The sequence below is a fragment of the Haliaeetus albicilla genome, chromosome 23, assembly GCF_947461875.1.
Source record: "Haliaeetus albicilla chromosome 23, bHalAlb1.1, whole genome shotgun sequence".
In the NCBI taxonomy this organism is placed as follows: domain Eukaryota; kingdom Metazoa; phylum Chordata; class Aves; order Accipitriformes; family Accipitridae; genus Haliaeetus; species Haliaeetus albicilla.
The window spans coordinates 133880-158330 of record NC_091505.1 but is presented as its reverse complement, the minus strand read 5'-3'; the positions used below and the strand labels follow the sequence as shown (position 1 = coordinate 158330).

Genomic DNA, 24451 nt, shown 5'->3' with positions numbered 1-24451 from the left:
CACTCGACTCAGGAATGTTACCAGAGTCATCCTCGGGCACGTTGCTGCAGGTGGAGGATCGCTGCACGTCGCCTCTGTGCTTGGAGGCCACCTGCATGGGGAGAGCAAGCCTACAGGCAAGGGAGGGAGGAGATGTCAGTGGGATGACACGGAGAGCACCACCCATCTCCCTGCTGCACACAGCCCGGGCACCTGGATGGGCCAGCAGATGGGCAGGAGGCCGAAGCTGTACTGGAAAACCCCTGGGGCATGTAAAAGGGGTAATGCCACCCCCAAAGTCTGCTGGAGTCAGAGCTGGATCTTCCATAACCCCAGTCCCAGGCAACTCAGGATTTGCCAGAATGATTCTTTTTGCATGACTCGAGAAGACCAGCACCAGGGAGGCCATGTAGGAGGCAGCCAGGTATCTGGGGGAACCCAGGTGTCCGGGGGGACCCCCACACCTATGCACCCACCAGGTCCCCCCATCATTTAGGGGCTGGGTGAGGCTGTTGTGGCCCTTCCTGGGTTTGGGGAACCCCCCTAGGTGCCCCACATCCTTATAGGGAGCCCCCAGGGACCCCATGCCCCTTCCCAAGGCACTATAGGGAACCCCACCCCCCACAAGTACCCCAAAAGCCTCCCATGAGTGCAGCCAGGGACCTCAAGCACCTCCCAGGACCCAAAATCCCCCTTGGGATCCCCCCCCCAGGACTCCAAACCCCTCACTGGGGACCACCCCAGGCCCCCAAATACCCGCTGGGACCCCTCCCAGGACCCTAAAACCCCTGGGATGGGGAGCAGCACTCACAGTTGTCCTAGGGGACCGAGGTGTCTGGGAAGGGGGGGGCAAGGGGACCTTTCCCCCTTAGGGCCACCAACCCCCCCCCCCCCCCCCCAGTCACCCCCTTTCCCAGGGTCCTCATTCCTCCCCAGCACTCTAAAACTTCCCCCCACCCCCCAGGGGTGGGGAACTGCAGGTGCAGTGCTGCCCTAAGGAACCCAGGTATCTGGGTGGTGGTGGGGCAGGGTGACCTCCCCACCCCGCACCAGGGTCACAGTGACCACCAGGGACAGGGGGACCACTGATGCCACCACGATGGGGACTGTCAGGGACACTTGGGGTGACACTGCTGCATCATGACCATGGGGACACCCCAGAAGGAGAAGGAGGGACCCATCCTCTCCTGGGGGGCCACATCCCCTCCCTGTGCTGAAGGCAGGGTGCAGTGTGTCATTGCAGTCCCTCGTGGCGAGCAGCTGTGTGCCTGAGGACAGCAGCTCTGTGGGTACAGCTGGGGGACACTGTGCTGTCACCCCCCAACATCCTGCCTCATCCCACCTGCATTAGAGGAGTGGAGTGGGGCCATGCATGGTGGCAGTGTCCCTGCTCCACCGAGGAAGGGCTTGGGCAGATGGGAGGGGGACAATGGCAGCATTGGCTGTCCTGCAGCCCCTCAGGGGAGAGCTGGGGCTACCTGGGGTGGGAGCTGCAATGATGGGTATGGCCAAAGGATGGGGATTCCTGGTGGGTCTGGACCCACTGCTGGAGCTAAAGGTGTGGTAAATCAGGTTGCTTGCGGCAAACCCTGCTGGGTGCTCGGCCCTGCTGCTTTCGGATGGGAGTGTGCGCCCAGGGCACTGCGCAGAGGGGTCCAAGGTATGATGGAGCAGCAGGGCCCGGTCCTCCGCCATGCTGGGTGTACTGCAAAGGAAACAGAAGTGCTTTGTTTTGCACATTGCAAGTCTATTTTTTTGCTCTGTCTCTCTTTATCCTGCTCCCTGCCCCTCATTTCAAATTTCTCCCTCTCTGTCCTGTCACCTGTTGCTATTTTTTCCTTTCTCCATCTCATTCTGTCTTGCTCCTTGTCCCTGTTTTTTTAGGTCTTCCCTCTTTGCCCTGTAGCCCATCACTATTTTTTTTTCTTCCCCTGTCTCTGTCTGTCTGGCTCCCTGTCCATCTTTCTTCATTCCTTCCCCCTTAAACTTTCCTCTGCCCAATAACCTGCTGCTTTTTTTTTCTTTCTCCATCTCTTTTGCTCTGGCTCCCTGAACCCGTTCTGTCCTCCCTCTCTGTCATGCTGCCCATCGCAGTTTTTTCCTGCATCTCCATCCTGCTCCCCCTCCCTCTTTGTGCTGCCTCTTTCTCCCTCCCTGTTGGGCTCCCTGTCCTTCTCTCTGGGTCCCGTTCCCTGCCTCGTGCTCTCTCGTTACACCCCCGCTGTCCAGCCAGCTATGGCTTTTCTCCTCTCTTCTCTGCTCCTCAGTTTTGGCAGCCTTCGCCTCTGCCCAGCAGCCCATCGCTCCAGGAGCCAGCCCACCGACCGTGCGTTCCCCGACGGACTGACAAGCGTGGCTCTGGGACCACTGCCGAGGTGTCCCAGGGGCAGGGGGAGCGTCGGGGGGCCTCGAGCCCCGGAGCAGACTTGCTCGCAAGACTCCGGGACTCCGTAGGCGCTCGGCTGAATGAATAAACACTCGCCGTCCCTTTGCACGGGGCGAGGAGCCGTGAGGGAGCCCAGGGGAGGAGGAGGTGAGGCGCTGGGGGGGTCGGGCCATGCTCTGCTCCCTCTGTTCCTGCTGGGCTCCAGCTGCGGGCCGGGGCTGGAGGAGCCCCGGGTACGGGCAGTGAGGCTGATGGCGACGGCCCCTCCCCGTAAAGGGGGGAAGGGCTTCCGGGGGAGGGGCTGCGGCGGGGCCGGTGGGAGCCCAAGCAGGAGCGGAGCTGTGGTCGGGCTGCGGCTGCGCCGAGGAAAACGGTGAGCGGGGCCGGGCACCCCTCGGACCGCGAACGTCCCAGGCGGGGGTGGCCCGTGTGAGGTGGGGGGGGCCTGGGGGCTCACAGGGGGGCTGGGAGCACGGGGCCCCGTGGCGGGGCTGCGCAATCGCCCGGCGGGTCCCGGGAAAAGCCCCGAGGAGGACGGCAGGGTCCCTGTCGGACGCACGGAGCCGGGCGGGAGGTGCCGTGCTGTGCCGTAGCCGGCGGCGGGGACTGTCCGGGGCCGGGTGGCGGGAGCGCGCCGGAGCGGCGCTGGGGGCTCGGAGGGGATTGCGGCTGCGTCGGCGGGGGGGGGGGGGGGGGAACGGAAGCGGCGTCCCCTCGGGGTCAGGCAGCAGGGCAGGCTGCCTCCCGGGGCATGCCGGGAGCTGTAGTTTTCGCGGACTCAGCGGCCGGGCAGCAGCGTGGCTCTCGGGCGCGGCGTAGTCCTCGCTGCCGCCGCGGCCCCCGGAGTCCGACAGACTCAGGAGCGTTGCCGGTTTCGCGTGGTTTTCCGCGGGCTCCCCGCTGCGCCCGCTCCCCGACCAGCCGTGCGGACGCGCCTCCCGGGCGCATGCGCCGTCCTGCGCGTGGGGCAGCCCGATGTTCGCGGGCCGGCTCTGGCCCCTCCGGCGCATGCGCGGTCCCCGGGAGCAGCGTGGCGGCGGCGGTCGAGCGCTGGGACCGCGGGTGAGGCGAGCGATCCCCTCCGGCGGGGGCGGGGGGTGCCTCCTGTCCGCTGGCCGCGCGGGGCTGGCGGGACGGGAAGCTGCGAAGCGGCCGCCGCGGCAGGCTCCCGGTCCGCCAGAGGCGAGCCGGGCCAGGGCAGCGCCCGGCAGTTCCCCGAGAGCCGATAGAAGGGAAGAGGGGACGGAGGCGGGCACCCCGCAGGCGCGGCCAGCGGGCGCCTCCCCGAGTCGCCAGAGCTCTGCCGGAGCCTCCCCCGGCCCCGCTCGGCCCGTGCGGCTGCCCCCAGCTCCAGCCCCTCCCCTGAAGCCTGTGCTGTAGCCGCAGGCAGCCCCCGAGCCCTGTCGTGAGGGCAGCAAGCTGGCCCTCCGGTGTTCTCGAGTCTCCCTTAACGTGGGTGCCGTTAGCAGCGGCGCGGGGAACGAGTGGCGTCTGCGGAAGCCCCTGCGGAAGGAGGGGCTCCGGCCAGGGTCGAGCTACGGTCATAACGGTCGCTGCTGTCTCTTTCCCTCTCCCAGAGGCCATGCTGTGAGTGCGGTTGTCCGTTCGTCCCCGGGGATGCTGTTGACTGCAGCAGGCTCAGGCTTGCGTGGGCTGTCTCTGCCTGGCCTCCCTCTCCTTGCGGCGCGGGAGCACAGAGGGACAGGCGGAGCACTTACTGGCTGTGGACGGGAGTTGCTGAAGCTGGAGAGGCCACAGAAAGGTAAAGAAGAAGAAACAGAAGGCCATCTGGCTGGCAGCTGCCTCCTGCTGCAGGCAAGAGAGCGCCTGCCTCTCCCGGTGTGGAAGGATCCCTCCTTGCAGTCCACAGCAGGTCAGACTGCCAGTGTGCCCCACAGAGTCTGTATGCATCGCCAGCAGCACAGTACAGCTGTGTAGTGTGCAAGTGAGTGAGGCTATGTGTCTCGGAAGCCTTGTCTTATAAGAGCTGTGATAAATCCATGTATTCTTTTAGGTGGAGGACAGTCAAGCGACTGGAGTTACAGAAGAGGAAGGGAGGAGAGAAGGAGAAGGAAATGTCTGAACTGGCAAAGGCTTCTGGCAGTGCTGAGAACAAGAGCTGTGGTGAGTCCCAGTCCCTCCCTGCCCCTCTCCTGGCACCTTTTTTCCCCAAGCTGCTGTGATTTTTTTTTTTTTTTTTTGCTTCCCTGTATCTCTCCTCTTCTGCCTATTCTCTTGTCCTGCGCCTTCTTCCTCTCTCCCTTTATTTCTTGTTTGACTGCTCCCTTTTTTTTTTTTTTCTCTCTCTGGGTTCTTGTCCTGCTCCCTCTCCCTCCTTTTTTTCATCCTCCGTGTCTCTCCTGCAGCCCATAGGTGTTTTTTTTCTTTTCCATCTGTCCTGGTTTCAGCTGGGATATTTAATTGTCTTCCTAGCAGCTGGTGTAGTGCTATGTTTTCGAGTTTGGTATGAGAAGAATGTTGATGACACACCGATGTTTTCAGTTGTTGCTAAGTAAGGTTTAGTCTAAAGTCAAGGATTTTTCATCTTCTGATGCCCAGCCAACAAGAAGGCTGGAGGGGCGCAAGAGATTGGGAGGGAGGACAGGCAGGGCAGCTGACCCAATGTGGCCAACAGGGTATCCCATACCATGTGACATCATGCCCAGTATATAAACTGGGGGGAGTGGGGCTGGGGGAATCGCTGCTTGGGGGCTAACTGGGTGTCGGTTGGTGGGTTGTGAGCAATCGCATTGTGCATCACTTGTATATTCCAATCCTTTTACTATTGTCATTTTATTAGTGTTATCATTATTAGTTTCTTCTTTTCTGTTCTACTGAACCATTCTTATCTCAACCCACAAGTTTTACTTTTTCCCCAATTCTATCCCCCATCCTGCTGGGTGGGGGGGAGTGAGTGAGCAGCTGTGTGGTGCTTAGTTGCTGGCTGGGGTTAAACCACGACACCATCTGTTTGTCCTGATCTGCATCCGTCTCTTTTTCCCCCACAATTTCTCCGGCCTGTTCCTTGACATTCTTTTCCTCTCTGTACCTGTAAGTGCTGCTCTGCATCCCTGCCTTCCTATCTCTCCCTCCTTCCTTCTCTTTTTCTCTCTATCCCTTTGTCTTGCTTGCTGTTGCTGGTGTGTGGTTTGGTTTTTTTTTTTTTTCTATTCTGTATCTCACTGTCCCGGTCCTCCTTCCTGTTCATCTCTTACTCTGACCCTTTGTGCTGCTCCCTGGCCCTTTTTTATTCATCCTCTGTCTCTCTGCAGGGCTCCTAATACCTGTCTCTCTTTCTCCAACCCCCTGTGCTTCTCATGGTCTCCGTCTTTCTCTGTCTCTTGTCATTATTCTTGTCTGTCGCTCTGTCTCGCTTCCTGTCCCGTCGTTTCTTGCTGTGTCCCTTTGTCCCGCTCCCTGCCCATATTCATATTCCTCTCTGTCCTGTTGACCATCCCAGTTTTTTATCTCCGTCCTGTCGCTGTCCTGATTCTTCTTTCTCTGCCCAGGTCCCTGCCCCTCCTCCTGTCTCTTTTCCTCTGTCCCTGCTGCCTGTTTCTCCATCTCTGTCCACATCTCTGTCCCTCCCCCCCCCACTGTCCCTCTGCCCTGCTTCCTCTCACTATCTTTTCTGTCTTTCTCACTCTGTCCCATTCCCTCTCCTATCCTGTCTAACTGTATCCCCCCATCCAGCTAGCTGTCCCTTCTCTCCTTTCTGTCTTCCTCAGTTTTTTTTACTTTCTCCATACCTCTCTCCCACTGCCCATCACTGTTGTTTTTTCCCCCTCTAATGCTGGCCTGCTCTCTGTCCCTTTTGTCTCTCTCTGTCCTTCTGTCATGCTCCCTGTGTCTGTTTTTTAATTCCATCTCTGTCCTGCAGCCCATCACTATTTTTTTCCTCCTCTTCCATCCCTCTGTCCTGCTCCCCGTCCTTGTCTCTCTTTCCCTTGGTTCTGCCTCCCATCCTTTTCTCCTTTCTTGCTCCATCTCTCTGTCCTGCTCCCTATCCCTCTCACTCTCTTTCTGTTTCTCTGTCCTCCTCCTTGCCTTTCCCCCCATTCTCTGTCTTGTTCCCTCTTTGTTTTTTTTTTTGTTTTCTGTCACTCTGTCCTTCTCCCTGTCACTGTGTTTTCTCAATCCATCTCTGTCCTGCAGCTCAGTGCTTTTTTCCCTTCTCCAGCTATCTGTCCTGCTGCCCATCCTAGGCTTTTTCTCTTCCATCTCTGTCCTACTCCCTGTCTCTTCTTTTTGCCTGTCTTCCACTTTGTCCTGCCTCCCTGTCCCTTTTCTCTCTCTCTGTATCACCTTGTCTTGCTCCCTGTCTTCCTCTGACAATCTGTGTCCTGCTCCTTGTCCCCACCCACCCCCGTCTCCCATCTCTCTTCCTGTCTCTTTTATCTTTCTATCCTTCTGCCCCAATGCTTCTTTCTCCACCTCTGTCTTGCTCCCTGCCCCTTGTTTCCTCTCACTGTCCCTCTGTTCTGCTTCCTGTCCCTGTTTTTTCTGTCTTTATTTCCCTGTCCTACTGCCTGTCTGGTCATTTGTTGCTATACCTCCCTGTCCAACCAGCTCTGACTTTTTCCCTTTCTCTCCTCCTCTTTCTTGCTACCTGGCCGTTTATCTTCCTCTGCCTCTGTCCTCTAGCCCATTGCTGTTTTTTTAATTTTTCCTTCTTGGTCTCTTTGTACAGATCTAACCCTTTCTTTCTTTCTCAATCCCTTTGTGCTGTTCCCTGTCCTCTTTCTCTCTCTGTCTGTGTGTTCTGCACCCTGCCCCTGTCCTCCTTCCTCCTTTCTCCCTCCTCTCCTTTCCTTCCCCATCTCTCTATCCCTCTGTCCTTCTCACTGGCCCTATGTTTTCTTGTGCCATCTCTTTGCAGGGCTTCTCGTCCTTAGTATTTTTCTTGATTTTTCTACCTTTCTGACCTTATCCTTCTACCTTCCTTTCTCTTTCTGCTCCTCAGTCTTCTCCATTGTCTTATTTTTCTTTCTAGTTCTCTCACCAGGTCTCCACCACTATTTTCTTTCTCCATTTATCTGCTCTGCTGCCCATTCCTCTCTTTTTGCATCCTGCTGTGCTGCTTGCCATCCGTCCTTCCCTTCCTTCCTCCCTCTTTCTCTGTCATTATACTTGGGTCCCTTGTCTCTCCAGGACCCATCTGTCCTGCTCCCCATCCCTAATTTTCCTTTTCCATTTCTCTGTCCTGCTCTTGGTCCCTGTTCTTCCTCTGGCTCCATCTCCCCGTCATTATCCCTGTTGCTCTCACTTGTTCTCCATCCCAGTTTCCTGCTCTCAATCCCTCCTTTTTTTCTCTATATCCCATTTTCTTGATCCCTGTCCCTCACTTGTCTTCTGTATCCCTCTCTCCTTCCCCCTGCCCCCCTCTCTGGCCTGCTGCTTGTCACTGTTTTTTTCTTTCTCTTGCTGTCTGTCTGGGTTCTGTCACTCTGTCTTAATCTGTATCCATTGTTCCCCCCTGCCCTGTCCTTCTTCCAGCCTGTGCTTTCTTCTCTCTATCCCTCTGCCCGAAATGCTGCTTTCTCCATCTCTCAGTCCTGCTCCCTGGCCCTTCTTTTTTCCCCTCACCATCTGTCCTGCTTCCTCTCCCTGGTTATTCTGCCTTTATGCCTCTGTCCTGCTGCCTGTCTCATTGTTTATAGTTATAACCCCCTATACAGCCAGCTGTCCCTTTTTTCCTTTCTCTCTTCCATACTCTGGCCCTACTTTTTCTTCGTCTGTGTCTGTCCAGCAGCCCATCACTGGTTTTTTTTTCCCCTTCTCCATCTCTTGTCTTAATGTACATCTGGTTCCCCTCTCCCCACCACCCTCAGTCCGTCTGTCCTGTTCCTTATCCAGCTTTTGGTTTTTCCATGTTCCATGCTCTATTCCCATCTTTTTTTCTCTCTCCCTCCTTCCTTTCCCCTTCTCCCTTTTCTCTACATCCCTTTGTCCTGTTGCTCATCAGTGTTTTTTCCTTCTATTCCTCTGTCCTGCTCCCTCTCCCTTACTTCTCTGTCAATCCCTCTGTCTTGTTGTGGATCATTATTTTTGCTGTCTGCATCCCACTGCCCTGCTTCCTGTTCATCTCTTTTGGCTCTCTCCTGTGCTGCTCTGCAGCAGTATTTTGTCTTACTCCAGCTCTCTGACCTGCTCCCCACTGGCCTCGTTTTCTCTCTGTCATTCTTTCCGCTTCCCTGTGCCTCTCTCTGCAATCTTGTGTCCCACTCCTTGTCCCTCTCTGTGCATATATTCCCCGCTGTCCTGGTCTCTGTCCCTCTCTTTGCCTCTCTCTCCCTGTCCCTGTTCTTTGTTTCCCTCTCTGTTCCCTTGTTTTATTTTTTGCTTCCCAGCTCTCCGTCCTGCTCCTCATCGCTGTATTGAACACGGAGGGGGTCGGGGGCGGGGCCGGGACGCCTGGGTGGGGCCAGCAGGGCGGCAGCGTCTGCCCCGGCTGCCGGGTTCCGCTCCGGGAGCGGGAGCCGCCTCGGGGCGGGGGAGGCGCGGCGGGTCGGGGAGGTGGGATCCCCCGGCCGGAGCCTCCGCGGGCGGGTCCAGGCTCTGCTCTCCCGGGGCCGGTGGGGGCGGAAGCTGCCCCATGGTCGTGGCGGGGGAGGTTCGGGGCCGAGCCCATGTCCGGCGGGGAGGAGCGGGAGCAGGCGCAGCCCTATGCTGTCCCCGGCTGCTCCTCGCTGGGGCCGGGCGGCCTCTGCCTCTCCCGGCGCGGGTCGTGCAGCGGCGGCCCGGGGGGGGGGCTCCTGCGGCGGCGGGCGGGTCCCGGTGCCCGCAGGGGTGGGGAAGGGCCCTGGCTGCTGCCGGCGGAGGGTCCTGGAGCGGGGCCAGGCTGGGGGTGGCTCACCGCGGGAGTGCTTCGGCTGGGGCGTTTGGGGTGCGCGCCCGGCGCTGGCGGTGATGTCAGGGAAAGCAAGCCTGAAACGGCAATAATGAAGCGATGCCCTGCCTGTGCTGGGGCTGCCCTGCAGAGGCATGGGGCTGGGCCCTGCGCAGTTCCCGAGCACTCCCCAAAACTGCATGTGGGGCCCCAGGGGTGCAGGGCTGTGGGGTGGCTATGCTCCCCCCAGCATCGCCCATGGGGACTGCAAAGGGGGTCAGCTGGTTTGGGGGCCAGAAATGGAGACCCAAGTTTTCTGTTCCTGGGGCTTGAAAACAGGCTCGTGTGGCTGATTTTGGGGCTCAGAAACAGACCGAGCCGCACGGCTTTGGGCCCAGAAACAGAGGTCTGGCCCTGCATTTTTGGGCCTTGAGAACAGGCTCAGCAGCCAGGTTTTTTGGCTCCCAAATGGGCACTGAGTCAGCTGGTTTGGGGGCCAAAGCGGAAGCTGGCGTGGCTGGTTTTGCAGGCGGGTGAGGGGCAGGTGAGTGGGAGGGTGTTGGGGGCTGTGGGGGAAAGCAGGGGGTGGGCAGGGAGCATGGACCTTCCCCAGAGATGGGGGTCTGGTTGTGTCGGACCCCGAAGTTTGGGAGGCTGGCACGCAGCAGGCTAAACTCAACATCTGCGATGGTCTGTGGGGGGAAAGGCACTTTTCAGACCCCACATGCCCTCTTTGAGGCCAGCTCTTCTTTCTACACTGCTTAGAATAGTTAAGTAATTAATCGCACAAATTAATGAATATTTATACAGCATTATAACTACGACTTTAATCCTAATGCTCACGTTTTGATAGCAATTGATTTACAACCTTATCAGAAGCCCAGGCTGTTGCATGTAGCTGGAGCTTGGAAGGAGAAGAAGCTGAAATCAACCAGAGCTTCAGTGCGGAGCTGGGGCTTCAATTAGCCAGAACTGTAGCAAGAAGGAGCTGGAATGAGGCGGGGTGTCCGCTATCTGGAGCGTGCATTAGCCAGAGGCAAAATTACCTGCAGCTGTAATGAGCAGGAGCTGCAATTAGCTGGAGTGTCTTTCTGCTGGAACGTCCGTTGGCTGGACTGCGCTCCCAGCACGGCGGAAGAGCGGCTGGGCACAGGCAGGGCTGTCCGCAGCAAGCAGCTCCGAGCAGCAGGGAGGTGAGTTGTCCTTCTGCCAGCGGGGAGCCCGGCCTCTTCCGTCAGGGATGCAATCCACGCCACGCTCCTCTCTCTGCGTGGAGGGTCTCGCCTGGTCCGTTCCCGTGGGCAGAAGCGAGGTGGGGGTCCCCCGGCTCTCCTGGGGCAGCCCCCCCTGCGAGGGGGCGCAGCCGAGGTGTCGTCGTCCCCTCGGTACCAGGCAAAGGGGAGAGAAACCGGCCGGCGGGAGCTCCTGGGGTGCAGAGCCCTTCCGGCAGAATCCTCCCCTGTCTTTTCGCCGTTGGCTGGGTGTGACAAGCAGGTTCGTTTCTTTGTCCCTCTTCTCCTAGTGTCACCTTCCGCGTCACACGAAGAAAATCCTGCGTGGTTAATTCCGCTTGCTGCTCAGGTAATCGCACGTATCGGGCTGGGGGAGCGGAGAGAAACACTTGCGAGTTTGAGGGCACTACAGATGCTCCACGTTAAACCCACAGAGAAGGGAAATTTGCTGCTAGTGCAGAAGAGCTGATGGAAAAATTGCTGTTAGCAGATCGTGCCCTGTTCCTGAACTGGTCCCTTGATATGTTTTTGTTTCAGGTGAAAGAATGAAATTTCCTGTCTGGTAAATTCAGAGCTGCCTGTTAGCTTCTTCAGGGTCGAGTGTTTCTCTTCTCTCTGTTCATACTGATTTTATGGGCAAGTTGGAAATAGCCTTTTACTTTTTTATGTATAACTGAATTTTTAGGAATATGTGGTGTCCCTGTAGTTCATTTTTGAGCACCTAGATGCCAGCAGAAATGTAATGAGTGAAACATGATGGGAACTGGTGCTTAAACTTGATTTTTATTTGTTTTTTTTTTTCCTTCCCCATTAAGAGTGTAGATGGCATGTTGTCCCATGGCACAATCCCCATTCTGTTCAGTGGAGTCTTCAGTCTAGGACTTTTAAGTGAAATAGTTTGTCCTTCCAAAAAGGGACTAGTCATTCCTAGGACCGAGGCATAGACTTGGAGAGTCGCTTAAGTACGTGATCGGAATTAAAGCCAACTTTCAGTTGATGTTGCTGCTGTTGGTCTTTGCTTTCATTGATTTCTCCACCACTCCCTCGTGGTTGGGAGCTCTGAATCGTAATGTTTTTCAGTCTCTAACACATTTCCACCCCACCCCCCAAAAAAAGGAGAGGCAGTGTCTAAAAGTTAATTAGTTTCCTCACAAACGCGTGAGTAAATAAAATTTGAGTTATGATGATTAAAACCATAAAAATGACACCAGTCTTGCAGATCTGGACTATTTCTAAACAGGCATTCATCACACGCAAAAGTTGTCAGGGTACGGATCAGCTGCGCTTCATGCTCTGACTAGACAAAATGCTGAGGCAGGAATGAGCTCCGAAAGAAGAAGAAGGAAAAAAAAAAGAAGGATACAGGGTCACGGTTTTGGTTTGTTTTGTTGTTTGTTTTTAGAGAGTGCAGTATTGACTGGTGCCAGCCTGCAGAGCTCTTGTGCTACCTGACCTCTCCTTCTCTTTCGTGGCTGTAATTGTCGTTTGGATGATTGTAGAAGAGCAATTAAGTTACTTGCCTCTGTGAATGTGCTGGTAATACCAGGAAGGCAAATGCTTGAACCAGTAGTGAATAACTTGGCTACAAGTAGAATTTCTGAAGGAAGAACAGCAGCAGCAACAGGAAGCAAATAGCAAGCGACCAAAAACTTGCTTGTGTCAAACGCATCAAAGCTTTCTTGCCGAATGTTGTTTGGCAATATGTTCCAAATGGCTTTTTTTGGTAAATGTAAATTTTCAGGAAGTTCAGGGTTGTGTGTGGCAAAACGTGTCCCTCTGCGTACACGTCCTGCTACGTAAATAGCATGGGTCAGTGGCAAGTCCAGCGGCAGGGCTGCTGTGCCCTACTCTCGACGTTGCCGTAGTAGTGTTGCAGTATTTAGACCTTCACGGTTGGGCCGAGGAATGGAAGGAGAATGCCCGTTTTCTGTAAGGGCTCAGAATGCCGACCCTTTTCTCTGCCTGCCGCTCCCCTGTGCGTGAGATGAAAAATAAAACAGCTTCTCCCTTGTTCCTGGTCTAAATATTTCTGGAGCTGTTGCTGCTGTGGGTTTGCAATTGGTGTTACTGCGTTTCTGTAGTGTTCTAGCAATGGGTCGTTTCTGCTGTGGCGAAGCATCGAGGTACGGTTTTTGGTTTAAAGCGTCAGAAACTACGTTCACGGAAACCGGTAGCTCGCGGCGTAGGGGAAACCGATCTGGCGCGTGCAGCTGTGCTCGCAGGGATGCTCGGTGGCTCCTCATCAAAACAGCAGGGTGCGTGGACATCCGTAGGGTTGCGCTCTGGGTCCGAGAGCGTTAACGTATTTTTGCTGTTGGAAGATAGAATGGAGTGTGTGCCTGTTAAATCTCAGGGTGGTCGAAAGCTAGGAGGGACCCTGAGCGGGTTTGGTGGCACAACTGCGGTTTTAAAAGATCTTGACCATTTGGAGCAATGGCCTGGAAAAAATGATTCCTTTTTTGCAACGAGGCAGTTCACAAGGACAGATGTGTTGCTGTGCTCTCTAGCAAAAATACTCAACTTGGGATGTATAGGGTGATGAAGCCTTGGCTATACTAAAGCTTGAGAAAATGTATGTAGGTCTCTATGTCTGTCACCTGCGTGTATCTAGGAAAGTGAGTTCTAGTGAAAGTAAAGTTGCCAATGAGTCAAAAAAGAAAGGGGGGGGAAAAAAGGCACGGTTGTCTGAAAAATGCAAAAGCTCTAGTGGCCTGTGTCAACAACTGTACCGACGACGCAAAAATACTTTTTCCTCCGCTCAGTCGTACTGTCTTCACAAACCTTCACAAAAAAAAAAGGCAGCTTTGGATTCCTACCCAGCTTTGTGCTAATGTTTTTGTTTGTTTGTTTGTTTTTTCTTCTCTCAGGTGGATGTCAGCTGGCACCGTTTCGCCCTGGTTGCCCTTTCTTCTGCCGTGAAAGTACGAGACAGATGGAAAGATTCCATAGTGGTCTGCATTTGAAGAATATTTTTTATTTGAAGAATAAAATAAAGAGGATCCAGCCAGCAGCTGCAGACAAGAGATAGTCTGCCTCTCCAGGTGAGGATGGATCCTTCTTAGTGTAGTCCTCAGCAGATCGATCACCAGTGTGCACGGCAGGGTCTGTATGCGTAACCAAAACCACAGTACAGTCATGTAGTGTGTGTGTGCATGTGAGGCCATGTTTCTAGGAAGTCTCATATTGTAAGAGCTGTAAGGCACCAATCTATTCTCTTAGGTGGATGACAGTCAAGTGACTGCAGCTACAGAGGAGGAAGGGAGAGGGAGAGACAGACAGACATGTCTGAATTGTCAAATTCTCCCAGCAGCTCCAAGAGCGGGAGGTAGTGAGTCCTGGATGCCTGGGGCTGTGTCACCCCTCTTCTGCATCCCAGTCCCTCCCTGCCCCCCACCTTCTCATTCTCTCACTGCTTTAATTTTTTGTTTTTTCTTCCTGTACCTCTCCCTGTCTTGTTCTCCAAGTCCCCCTCTTTCTCTGTTGTTCTGCCTCTCTGTTTTCCTTTTGTCTCTGCACTTCTGACCTGTCCCATCCCTCTTTTTTTATCCTCTGTCTCTGCCCTGCAGCCCATCACTACTTTGTCTTTCTCCATCTATCTGTCTGTCTTATGCCAATCTTGTTAATTCCTCCCTGTCTGCCCTTTAGCCCTTCACGATTCCCGCCGCTCTCAGCTGTCTGATGCTGTGTCTCTTTTTAAATTCCTTTCTCTGCCCTGTATTCTGGATACACTTTTACTTTCTTAGATTCTCTTGTTCCAGGTCCCTGTCCCTATGTTTTAACTCCTTCCCTCACTGTCCCATAGCCCATTTTTGTCTTTATTATTCTCTCTCTGTCTGGTTCCCTGTCCCTGTTCTTTATTTCCCCTCTCTCTCCCCTTTAGATCATCAGTGTTTTTGGTATTTCTCAGTCTCCCTGTTGTCCACCTCACTGTCCCCTTTTTTAATTCTTCCTTCTGCCCTGTGGCTCATCACTAGTATTTGTTTTTCTCCATCTCTCTGTCTGGTACCCTCTCCCTTTTTATTAGTTCCTCCTCTCTGTCCTGTAGCCCATTGCTACCCCCCCCATCTCTCTCTGTCTCCCTTTCCCTACTTTTCAATCCCCCCTCTCTGCCCTGTAGCCGATCACTGTTGTAGTGAGTTTGTGTGGCAAGCTGGGGCAGGGGAGTGGGCAGGGGCTGCAGGGGTGGGTTCTGTGAGAAGACACCAGGACTTGCCCCCATGTTGGGCACAGCCAGTTCCAGCTCCAAGATGGAGCTGCTACTGGTCAAAGCTGAGCCAACCAGCAACGCTGGTAGCACCTCTGTGATATTTAAGAAGGACTAAAAAAATGCTGTGCAGAAGCTGTCAGCCCTGCAGACACCAAGGTCAGTGAAGAAGGAAAAGGAGGAGGTGATCCAGGTCCTAAAGCAGATTCCCCTGCAGCCTGCAGTGAAGACCATGGTGACACAGGCTGTCCCCCTGCAGCCCACGGAGGTCCATGGCAGAGCAGATATGCACCCTGCAGCCAATGGGGGACCCCTCCCCAGAGCAGGCGGATGCACCCAAAGGAGGCTGTGACGCTGTGGAGAGGAGCCCACATTGGAGCAGGTTTTCTGGCAGGACCTGTGGCCCCATGGGAGTGACACCACACTGGAACAGAAGAAGAACACGAAGAAGGAAGGAGCAGCAGAGACAACTTGTGATGAACTGACTGCAACCCCCCGCTCCCTCTCCCCCTGTGCTGCTCGGTAGGAGGAGGTAGAGAAGTCAGGAGTGAAGATGAGCCCAGGAAAAAAAGAGAGGGGTGGGGGGAAGGTGTTTTTCAGATTTGTTCATATTTCTCATTATTGTACTCTGATTTTGACTGACAATAAATTAATTTCCCCAAGTTGAGTCTGTTTTGCCTGTGACAGTAATTGGTGAGTGATCTCTTTGTCCTTATCTTGACCCACAAGCTTTTTTGTTGTATTTGCTACCCTCCTGTCTTGTTGAGGAGGAGGAAGGATAGAGTGGCTTGGTGGACACTCATCAGCCAGGCAAGGTCAACCCACCACAGTTTCCTTCTATCAGGCTCCCTGTCCCTGTTTTTAAAATCTTGCCTATATTTCTTGTATGTCATCACTTTTGAAACTTCCTACCTCTCCATCCCTATTTAAATTCTTGCACGTTTCTTCAACCCAGTTGCTTTTTAAATTTTCTTGCTACTTTTCCCTCTCTTTGTCTCCCTGACCTTAGTTTAATTTCTCACCTGTGTTTCTTGTACCCTGTTGCTTTTCAAATTTCATTCTTATGTCTCCCTCTATGCAGCTTCATGTACCTACTTTTCGATTTTTGTACCCTGTTGCTTTCAAAATTTTCTTTCTATGTTTCCTTCTATCCATCTCCCTGTCTCTAGTTCTTAACTCTTCCCTCTCTGTCCTGTACCCTGTCACTTCTTACATTTTCTATCTACCCCTCCCTCCGTCTACCTGTTAGTTCTTGCCTATGTTTCTTGTATGCTGTTGCTTTTTGAAAAATTTCTCTCTACCTGGCTCCCTGTTTCTTTTTTCTAGTTCTTGCTGTTTCTTCTCCTGTATCACCTGAGAATGTTTCCCTGTCCCTTGTCCTGTCTTTATCTTCTTGTCCTGCCAGTCTTCCCCTTCTCTCCCTTGCTTCCTATTATTTATTCCTCCATCTCCATCCCTGTTCTGCTCAGTCTCTCTGCTCTTCTCTCTCTACACCATTTTCCTGCTTCTTGTCCCTCTCTTGTTCCCAGCATCCAATTTCCTGGCTCCCTGTCTTGCACATCTGCATCCCTCTGTCCTTCCTCTTGCTTTTCGCTTCCCTTTTATCCCCCCCTCCTGCTGCCTTTGGGCACTGAGCCTTGTAGCCAACTCATTGCCAGGATTTCTTATATGCATTAATGAATAAATTTTTCCTGCCTCCTCTGTCTCCCTGGATGTGGGTAGGTGCAGGGGCAGGGATGAGGTGCTGTGGGGCTTTGGCAATGGTCCCTGTTCCTGATGGGCTCCAGCTGGGGCTGGGATGGCCCCAGGTGTGGCCAGTGAGGCTGACGATGGGGCTGGCCCTGCTGTGTGAAGGGGCTCCAGCTGTAAAGGGGGCTGCCTGGGCAGGGGAACTGGCTGAGGAGGGAGTGCACGGGGGTCTGGCTGGTAGGTGCCTGCAGCAAGGAATGGCCAGTCCTTGTGGCAAGGAAGGATCCCTCTGAGCTGTCCTTGGCCTTTGTTGGCTACATGCGTGAGCCACCATGTATCAAAGCAAGCCTTGTGGATGAGGAGCATTGAGGCGTCCGCTGCGTGCTGCCGAGCGGGTGAGGATCAGGCAGCCGGCACTGGGGAGGAGGAAGGGGCAGAGGCAGAGAGAGAAGCATCGGGGCGGTGAAGGTCTCCTGCCGGCACCAGGAGCTGTGGTGAGTCGCACGTCCTCTCCTCTACATCCTGGCCCACCTCTGCCTCCCTTCTTTAGATGTCTGCTTGCCTCCCTTCTTCTGTTTCCCTCTCTGCCTGCCTGCCTATGTGTATGGCTCCTCAAAACTTGTTATTCTTCTGTCAACTCTGCCCAGTACCCTGTTGCCTTTTAAATTTTTAATATGCCTCTCTCTAACCAGCTGCTTCTCCCTGTTTTTTATTTTTTCTGCACCGCCTTGTACCCCATTACTTTTAAAATTTAATTTCTATGTTTTCCCCTCTCTGTCTCCCTGACCCTATATTTTAATTCCTCCCTCTCTGTCCTGTACCCAGTTGCTTGAGACTGGCTGGGCATCGGTCAGTTGGTGGTGAGCAATTGTTTTAATTTGCTGGGTTTTTTTTCCTCGTACAACTTAAAAAAAAAAAAAAGTCTTTTTAATTATTAAACTTTTTATATCAACCCATGAGTTTCTCACATTTACCCTCCCGATTCTCCCCCTCTATCCCACTGTGGTGGAGTAAGTGAGCAGCTGTATGGTACTTAGTTGCCAGCCAGAGTTAAACCACGATGCTACATCTACTTTTATGAAGCTGCCTATTGCTATCTTTAAATTATTTTCTGTCTGTTGTGTACCCTGTTGCTTTGAAAATTTGCTTTCTATGTCTACTTTTATCCAGTTCACTGTCTTTATTTTTTATTTTTTTCCTCTCTGTCCTGTGCCCCTGTGTCACTTTTAAATTTCCTTTATATTTCTCAGGTTTAGTTCACTGTGGTATTTAAATTTTTTTTTTTTTGTCCTGTACCCAATCACTTCTTAAATTTTCCCTCTATGTCTACTTGTATCGAGCTGTGTATCACTGTTTTTTAATTCTTTCCTCACTATTGTGTACCCCGTTGCTTTTTACTTTTTCTTTCTATGTCTACTTTAACCTATTCACTGTCTTTAAGTTATTCCTGTCTGTCATGTAGCCCATCACCTTTTAAATTTTCTTCCTATGTCTGTTTGTTTAATTAGCTGTCCCCATTTTTTAATTCTTTTGTCTCTGTCACATACCCTGTTGTGCTGGTTTTGGCTGGGATTGAGTTAATTTTCTTCCCAGTAGCTAGTATGGGGCTACATTTTGGATTTGTGCTGAAAACAGCATTGATAACACAGAGGTGTTTTTGTTATTGCTATCCAGAAGGTAGTTCTGGTAGAAGTTAGGTGGTATGCACAGTCTTGCTAGAAATGAAGCATAACCCCAGAGCGTTTTGGCTTTTTTATAGGAAACTAAAGCACATCAATTTTGATAACAACATTGTCATTGCATTTAATGAGCTCGTTTCTTACATAGTTTAGAAGGGCATCTATCGTTTTCTATCTACACCCCAGAAAAATTAAGTTTAATTCCCTACCCGGTCCCATTGCTGATGCAATAGTTGTAGCTGTAGTACAGGAGCAAGTAGTGTCATTTCCTGGGGGGGTTACTTTCTATGTTCAGGGCTTTGCTTGCTGTTAATTTAAGGCAGGTGAGAACAGTGCTGCTGCTCCTCCAGCTGACTTTATAACTTCTGGTGGTTTGCCCTTCCCCTTTCCCAGGTGATTGTGCTAAGGGTGGTGGGCAGAGGCTCGGGGTATTTGAGCCACAGCCTCTGCTGAGGGAGCTTATTGTGCTCCTGGGTTTCTCTGGTGTTGGTGCTCAGCTCTGCTTTGAGTCCTTTGCAGCTTTTGAGCTGGCTCAGCCCTTTGGGAAGAGGTGTCTGCCTGAGGTAAGAGCTTCAGGACCAGTCAAGGTTCAGCAGCATGTGTGGTAGAAGGTAACACTTGTGTGCAGCTTTTTTTTTTTTTTTCTTTCTTTTTTTTCAGGTCAGCAATTTTGTTTTGAGTGTTCAGGGGTAGAAAGATGGTTTAGTAGTATGCATTGTTTGTTTTTGTTTGTTTTTTTTTTAATTCTTCATGCATTGTGTTTTCCTGGAATTCCCAGCTTCATTGAAAAAGGAGCCTTGTTTTTTTTCCACCAGTTCTGCTGTATGCTGTGTAAGTTGCTGATATCTCTCTTAACGGGACCGATGGTGACATTGTTTAGCAGGGGTTAGGGTGAGCGTCTTGTATGCATCTGTATATGGAGTTTTAGTATTTCTGAAGAAAGCAGAAGGGTCGTGAGGCACAGTGCCTTTCAGGGTTTGGGATGCCTTTCCTCATTGCCCACAGAATGCAATGTTGTCCCTAGAATCTTTGCAGCTTGTGGCAGGCCCCTCGTAGATTACAAGCCTTGGGACTTGACTTTATTTTGTGGGCATGTAGCAGAGCTCAGAGTCTCTGGGAAGCTGTAGGTTAGGAGGTGCCCCCAGAATTTGGGATGTGGCTCAGAAGAGGGGCTCCTGAGGAGTAGCCGCTGAAGGGGGTTCAGGGGTGCAAATCAAGGGCAGGAGGTGTCAGGAAGCAGTGGGGTTCCTTTCCTGACAGTTGAGGAGAAGAAAAGGGGTTTCTAAAGTTTTGGGACTGCTGGGGAAAGGGAGGAGGGTTCACCAGCCTTTCTCAGATGAGTTTTGCAGTTGGATTTGAATGTCATAGCATTGTAGAATGGTTTGGGTTGGAAGGGACCATACAGATCCTCTAGTTCCAACCCCCCCAGGGACACCTTCTGCGAGACCAGGTTGCTCAAAGCCCCATCTGACCTGGCCTTGAATGCTTCCAGGGAGGGAGCATCCACAGGTTCTCTGGGCAACACGTTCCAGTGCCTTGCCACCCCTAGCGAGAAACGTCTTCCTAACGCCTAAACTAAATGTACCCTCTTTAGGACTAAAGCCGTTACCGCCTTGTCCTATTGCTGTACACCCTTGTAAAAAGTCCCTCTGCAGGTTTCTTATAGGCACTCTTTACATACCGTGAAGTCTGCTATAAGGTCTCCTGTAAAGCTGCATGCCGGTGAGGGGTCCGAGAAGGTGAGGCGGTCGTCAGCCGGGTTAGTGTTGAATAGCGAAGTATTACGGGGCTGCTCAGTTAAGCATTTACCTTCTGTTTTGGAGGCGCTGTGCGGGCCACCTTTGGAATTGGATGAGCGTTTGAGGTGAGCTGTGGATTAGTGAGGAGGAGCATGGGGCTGACAACTTCTCACGAGTGCCATGCTAACTTGGTGTCTCTTGGTACCTTAGGTACCACGAGTGACGACGGCTGCAGGGCCTGAGTCTGGAATGAGCGGGGAAGCGAACACGGTGGCACTTGTGAGGAGGGGGGAGTTGGGAAAGTAGTTGGCGTTGGCCAGCAGGATGCTTACTCCCTTTTCTGAGTTGTTTTTGTTTGTTTGTTTATTTGTTTTTTTCATTGCAGATGTTGAAGAGCAATGTGTCCCCTTGAGGAACATCCCAATTAGCCCGTGTGGTTTTGTGGAGGATGGATTTGGACCCTCGGCCCTCTGCAAGCTAAGTTGAGGGACCCGGGCTGGGGAGAGGCTGGGAGGAAGGGACACAGCTGGGAATTGCAGGGAGGGGTTTTAAAGTTAGCGCAGGAGAGAGGGCTTTCCCAAAGCAGTCGCCTTTGCGCAGGCGAAGGGAGCGAGTTGCTTTTCAGCACGAGACCTGTGTGTGCCGGGCAGAGCAGTTCCAGCCTGTGTCCACGGTGGCGTGCAGTTTGTGTAGTCTGTCTTGTGCGCTTAGACCTTCCTTGGGTCTCAATGTCCTTGTCGTGCTTTGCGCCGGAAGAGCGCAGCATGCGCTTCGGGTGCTGTCCCTAGCGTCTTGAATGCCCGTACTCATCGGCCCGGTGCCAACGGGGTGCTTCTCTTCTTGCGCTCGGAGCTCTAAAGCATGGATCGGTCTCGGTGGGTTCCGGTTGGTCCTTTTTGGCAGCGTTCTTCTGGGCCGCATTGGCAGCTCTGCTCTCTAGCTGTCCGTTTTCTCGGACTGGGACTTTTTCCTCGCATCCTGACATCCTTAGGTCTCGACGCCAGGCTTCTGGTGCATCTGTCGTCTGGGTTTTGACAGTGCCATCTTGTAACGGGCTGTTCCGTTCGACTCCTCTGGGTCTGCCGTAGAGCCTCCTGGACTCGCGGTTGTGGCTCCGTAGGTCATCTTGCCTGACGGCGCCTCCCATCCGGGAGTCAGTCGTCTTGCCGAGAGTTTTCTCTCTCTTTGAATCACCTTGTCGGTAGCGTTCCAAGTGGCGACATTCTGCGCACGGGTGTGTTTGGCTTGGAGCTGCTCTGCCCGGGGATGTAGAGTCAGGGGTAGGTGGAACAGTGATAAGAGCCTATGGGTGAAATGTTGATTTGCCTTAATTGTTTAGGCAAGGGTTGTACAGTTATCTGGGATCGAGTAGGCATTGGTGGGCTGTGTGGACAGCAACGCTGAGATCTTTTTTACGGAAATGATTGTAGCCGGATCGTCCCAGTTAGCCCATGTGATTTTTGCGGAGGATGGATTCGTACCCTCGGCCCTCTGAAAGTTAAGTTGAGGGACCCGGGCTGGGGAGAGGCTGGGAGGGAGGGACACAGCTGGGAATTGCCGTGAGGGGTTTTAAAGTGAGAGTAGGAGGGCAGGGCTGTCCAGGAGCAGTCCTGTTTGGGCAGATGAAGGGAGCGGGTTGCTTTTGAGCCCGAGAGCAGCGTGTGCCGGGCAGGGCAGTTCCAGCCCGTGTCCGTGGTGGTGTGTAGTTTGTGTAGTCTGTCTTGTGCGCCTTCGATCTTCCTCGGGTCTCAATGCCATCATCAGTCTTTGCGCTCAGGGAGCGCGGCATGCGCTTCGGGCGCCGTCCCTAGGGTCTCGAATGCCCTTACTCATCGGCACTGTGCCAGTCGGGTGCTCCTTTTCTTGCGCTCGGAGCTCTAAAGCGTGGATCTGTCTCGGCGGGTTCCGGTCGGTCCTCTTTTGCGGCGCTCTTCCGGGCTGCTTTGGCAGCTCTGCTCTCTAGCCGTCCGTTTTCTCGGACTGGGACTTCTTCCCCGCATCCTGACATCCTTAGGTCTCGACACCAGGCTTCTGGCGCATCCATCATCTTGGTTTTGACGGGCTTGATCTTGTAACGGGCCCTTACTTTTGCCTCTTCTTCTTTGGGGCTGTCGTAGAGCCTCCTCGCTTTGTGGTTTTGGGCGCTGTAGGTCAATTTGCCGGATGGCGCCTCCCGTCCGGGGGTCGTCATTCTTCTTGCTTGAGAGTTTTCTCTCTCTTTGCATCGCCTTGTTGGTAGTGTTCCGTGTTGTGTGTGTTTGTGCACGGGTGTGTTTGGCTTGGAGCTGCTCTGCCCGGGGCTGTAGAGCCAGGGGTAGGTGGAACAGCGATAAGAATCTACGGGTGAAACGTCGATGTGCCTAGTTTGTCAGCATTGAGGGTTAAATGATTTTTGAGTCATTGCATGTCAGTAGGGGAGTGGATTGCAAGTGGATTGTGAGGTAGACTATAGTAAGGCAGTAAGTGGGCATGGGTGTTAATATTTGTTTATGTGGACACTTTGCGGTAAGCTTCTAGAAATGGTGAAGGCATTGAGGTTTTTGTTTCTGGAATAGGTGCGAAGCAGGAGTGTGGAGCTGCGGAGGATTTTTTTATGCCGAGGGTGAAGTTTGTATTCAAGAGTTTTGTGTGTTGGTTTTGCAGGTGATCACGGGGCACGAGGCGTTTGAAGGAACCTTGCGTTTAGGCGATGTGGCTGCTACGGAGGTTGGACTGTGACAAGTGCCACTATGAAAGCTAAGTGTCTGGTTGAAAATCTATGTATGGTGCAGATGGCGCGTGTTGAAGCGTTGCTGTAACGGAAGGGCAGTTTGTGGGGAGGTTGGGCTGGGGCCAGGGGTTTTGCAGGCAGGGTGCTTTTTGAGGCCCCGGGTGCTGCGGGTAAGGGGCGATGGCCCCTTGACACCCTTTGGCGGCGGGATGGGTTAGTTGAGAGCGAGGGCTAGTGTGCGTGTGATCTGAATGAGTGGTGTGTTGTGAATGTGCGTAACGTTGTAGGGTTATGTGGTTTAGCTTTTTAGTGGTCTCTTGCAGGGTGGAGGTAGAGATGTTTGTTAGGCAATTCGGAAAAAATAAAATACAATTAGAATAAAAAACCCCCGCTGGGTGGCTTTTTTTTTTTTTTTTTTCCCCTCCGGTCCCGGCTGCTCTGTGGGACAGTGGTCACGGCCAATGTTTGGATGGGGGTCAGGCTTGGGCCGGGGTTCTGGCAGGCAGGGCGATTTTTTTTCAAGGCTCCCAGGAACAGAGCTCCCGTGGAGCGCTCCCCTGGAACCTGGTAATCGCCACCGAGCGCAGGGAATTAGGTTGGTCTGCGGATGGTCTTTGGAAGACAGTTGAGGATTTTGCGGGCGAAGGGTGGGGGGAGCTGGACTAGATGGCCAGCATGGAGTAGGCCAGGGTTGTAAAGCGGGTGAGTGTAACTTTATTATTCCATGGTGTGTTTGTAAAATATTGAGGTGATCTAATGCTATTTATAATTTTTATGTCTAAGCGTGGAAGTGGACAGCGTGTGAAGAGGAGTGGAGCTCACTTGTTTTTTGCTTGGGAACAGGGATGGTGGAGGTAACGTCACCTCGGGCAGTAAAACTTCTGGACGGGTAGCGACGGACATAAGGGCAGTGAGGAACGTGGACAAGACTGATAGGGTGGAAAAAGCTCTGTAAAACGTTGAAATTACATAAAATATTAAAAAAAAGAAGTAATAGAATATGGCACTGCTGCTGAGTGTAAGTAAAGAAGTTTTTAATTAAAAAAATTTAAAAAATTTAGTATCACAGCAGACGTCATTTCCTAGTGCATCTTTTGAAGTTGCGATTGTAAAAATGTATTACAAAACTTTGAAGTTGGTATTGTAAAACTTAAATTTAAAAGAAAACCGCACTAGCCGCTGGCTCAGTCTCTGGGAGTAAAGAGCTATAAGATGAAGTTAAACAATTTACTCCCAGGGCAGAAACCATTTTCCACGGCAACGTTGCAGTAGGGCAGTGCTTTAACTTTAAAATGTGCAGTACTGCTGTGCTTAACTCTGTCAAAGGCAAGGGCTCGGAGGTCAAAGGTCACCAGGCCCAGGGGTCAAAGCTCATGGGGTCAGGGGTCTAAAGTCACTAAGGTCAAAGCTCACGGGGTCAAAGGTTGCCGGGGTCAGGGGGGCAAAAGCGCAAAGGTTGAAGGGTCAAGCTCAAAGGTCAGGGGTGGGGGTCAAGGGTCACCAAGTCAGGGTCAAAGCTCGTGGGGTCGGGGTCACAGGGGTCTGGGGTCAAATGTCACCGGGGGCAGGGGTGAAATATCAAAGGTCACTGGGTCAGGGGTAAAAGGTCACAGGGTCAAAGATCAGAGCCCATGGGGTTACGGTCAAAGGTCACCGGGGTCGGGGTAAAAGCTCAAAGGTTCAAGGGTCGAGCTCAAAGGTCACAGATCACCAAGTCCGGATCAAAGCTCACGGGGTCAGGGGGCCAAAGGTCACGGGGCGGGGGTTAAAGGTCAAAGCTCACGGGGTCAGGGGTGGCCGAGGTCTGGGGTGAAATGTCACCGGGGGAGGGTCAAAGGGCACGGGTCAGGGGGCCAAAGGCCACGGGTCAGGGGGCCAAAGGCCACGGGGTCAAAGGTCACAGGGGCAGGGGGTCAAAGGTCGGGGATCAGCGGTCAAAGGTCAAGAGGTCGGGGTCAAAGGTCGCGGGCCAAAGGTCAAGGGGTCGGCGTCAAAGGTCAACGG

General features: G+C 53.0%; 1 protein-coding gene across 2 annotated transcripts; it reads left to right on the top strand.

The window, feature by feature from the left end:
* Nucleotides 1–3063: 3063 nt before the first annotated feature.
* On the top strand, nt 3064–15297 carry LOC138690666 (uncharacterized). Of its 2 annotated transcripts, XM_069810701.1 has the most exons (5): nt 3064–3427; nt 3943–4238; nt 4380–4489; nt 13294–13467; nt 14848–15297. In XM_069810701.1, exons 1-4 carry the CDS (start codon nt 3117–3119, stop codon nt 13387–13389), a joined length of 813 nt encoding a protein of 270 aa, XP_069666802.1. In that variant the 5' UTR covers nt 3064–3116; the 3' UTR covers nt 13390–13467; nt 14848–15297. The 2 variants fall into 2 exon arrangements, with proteins under 2 accessions (XP_069666802.1, XP_069666801.1); XM_069810700.1 differs by lacking the exons at nt 13294–13467; nt 14848–15297 and having other exon boundaries at nt 3065–3427; nt 4380–5219.
* Nucleotides 15298–24451: the final 9154 nt, after the last annotated feature.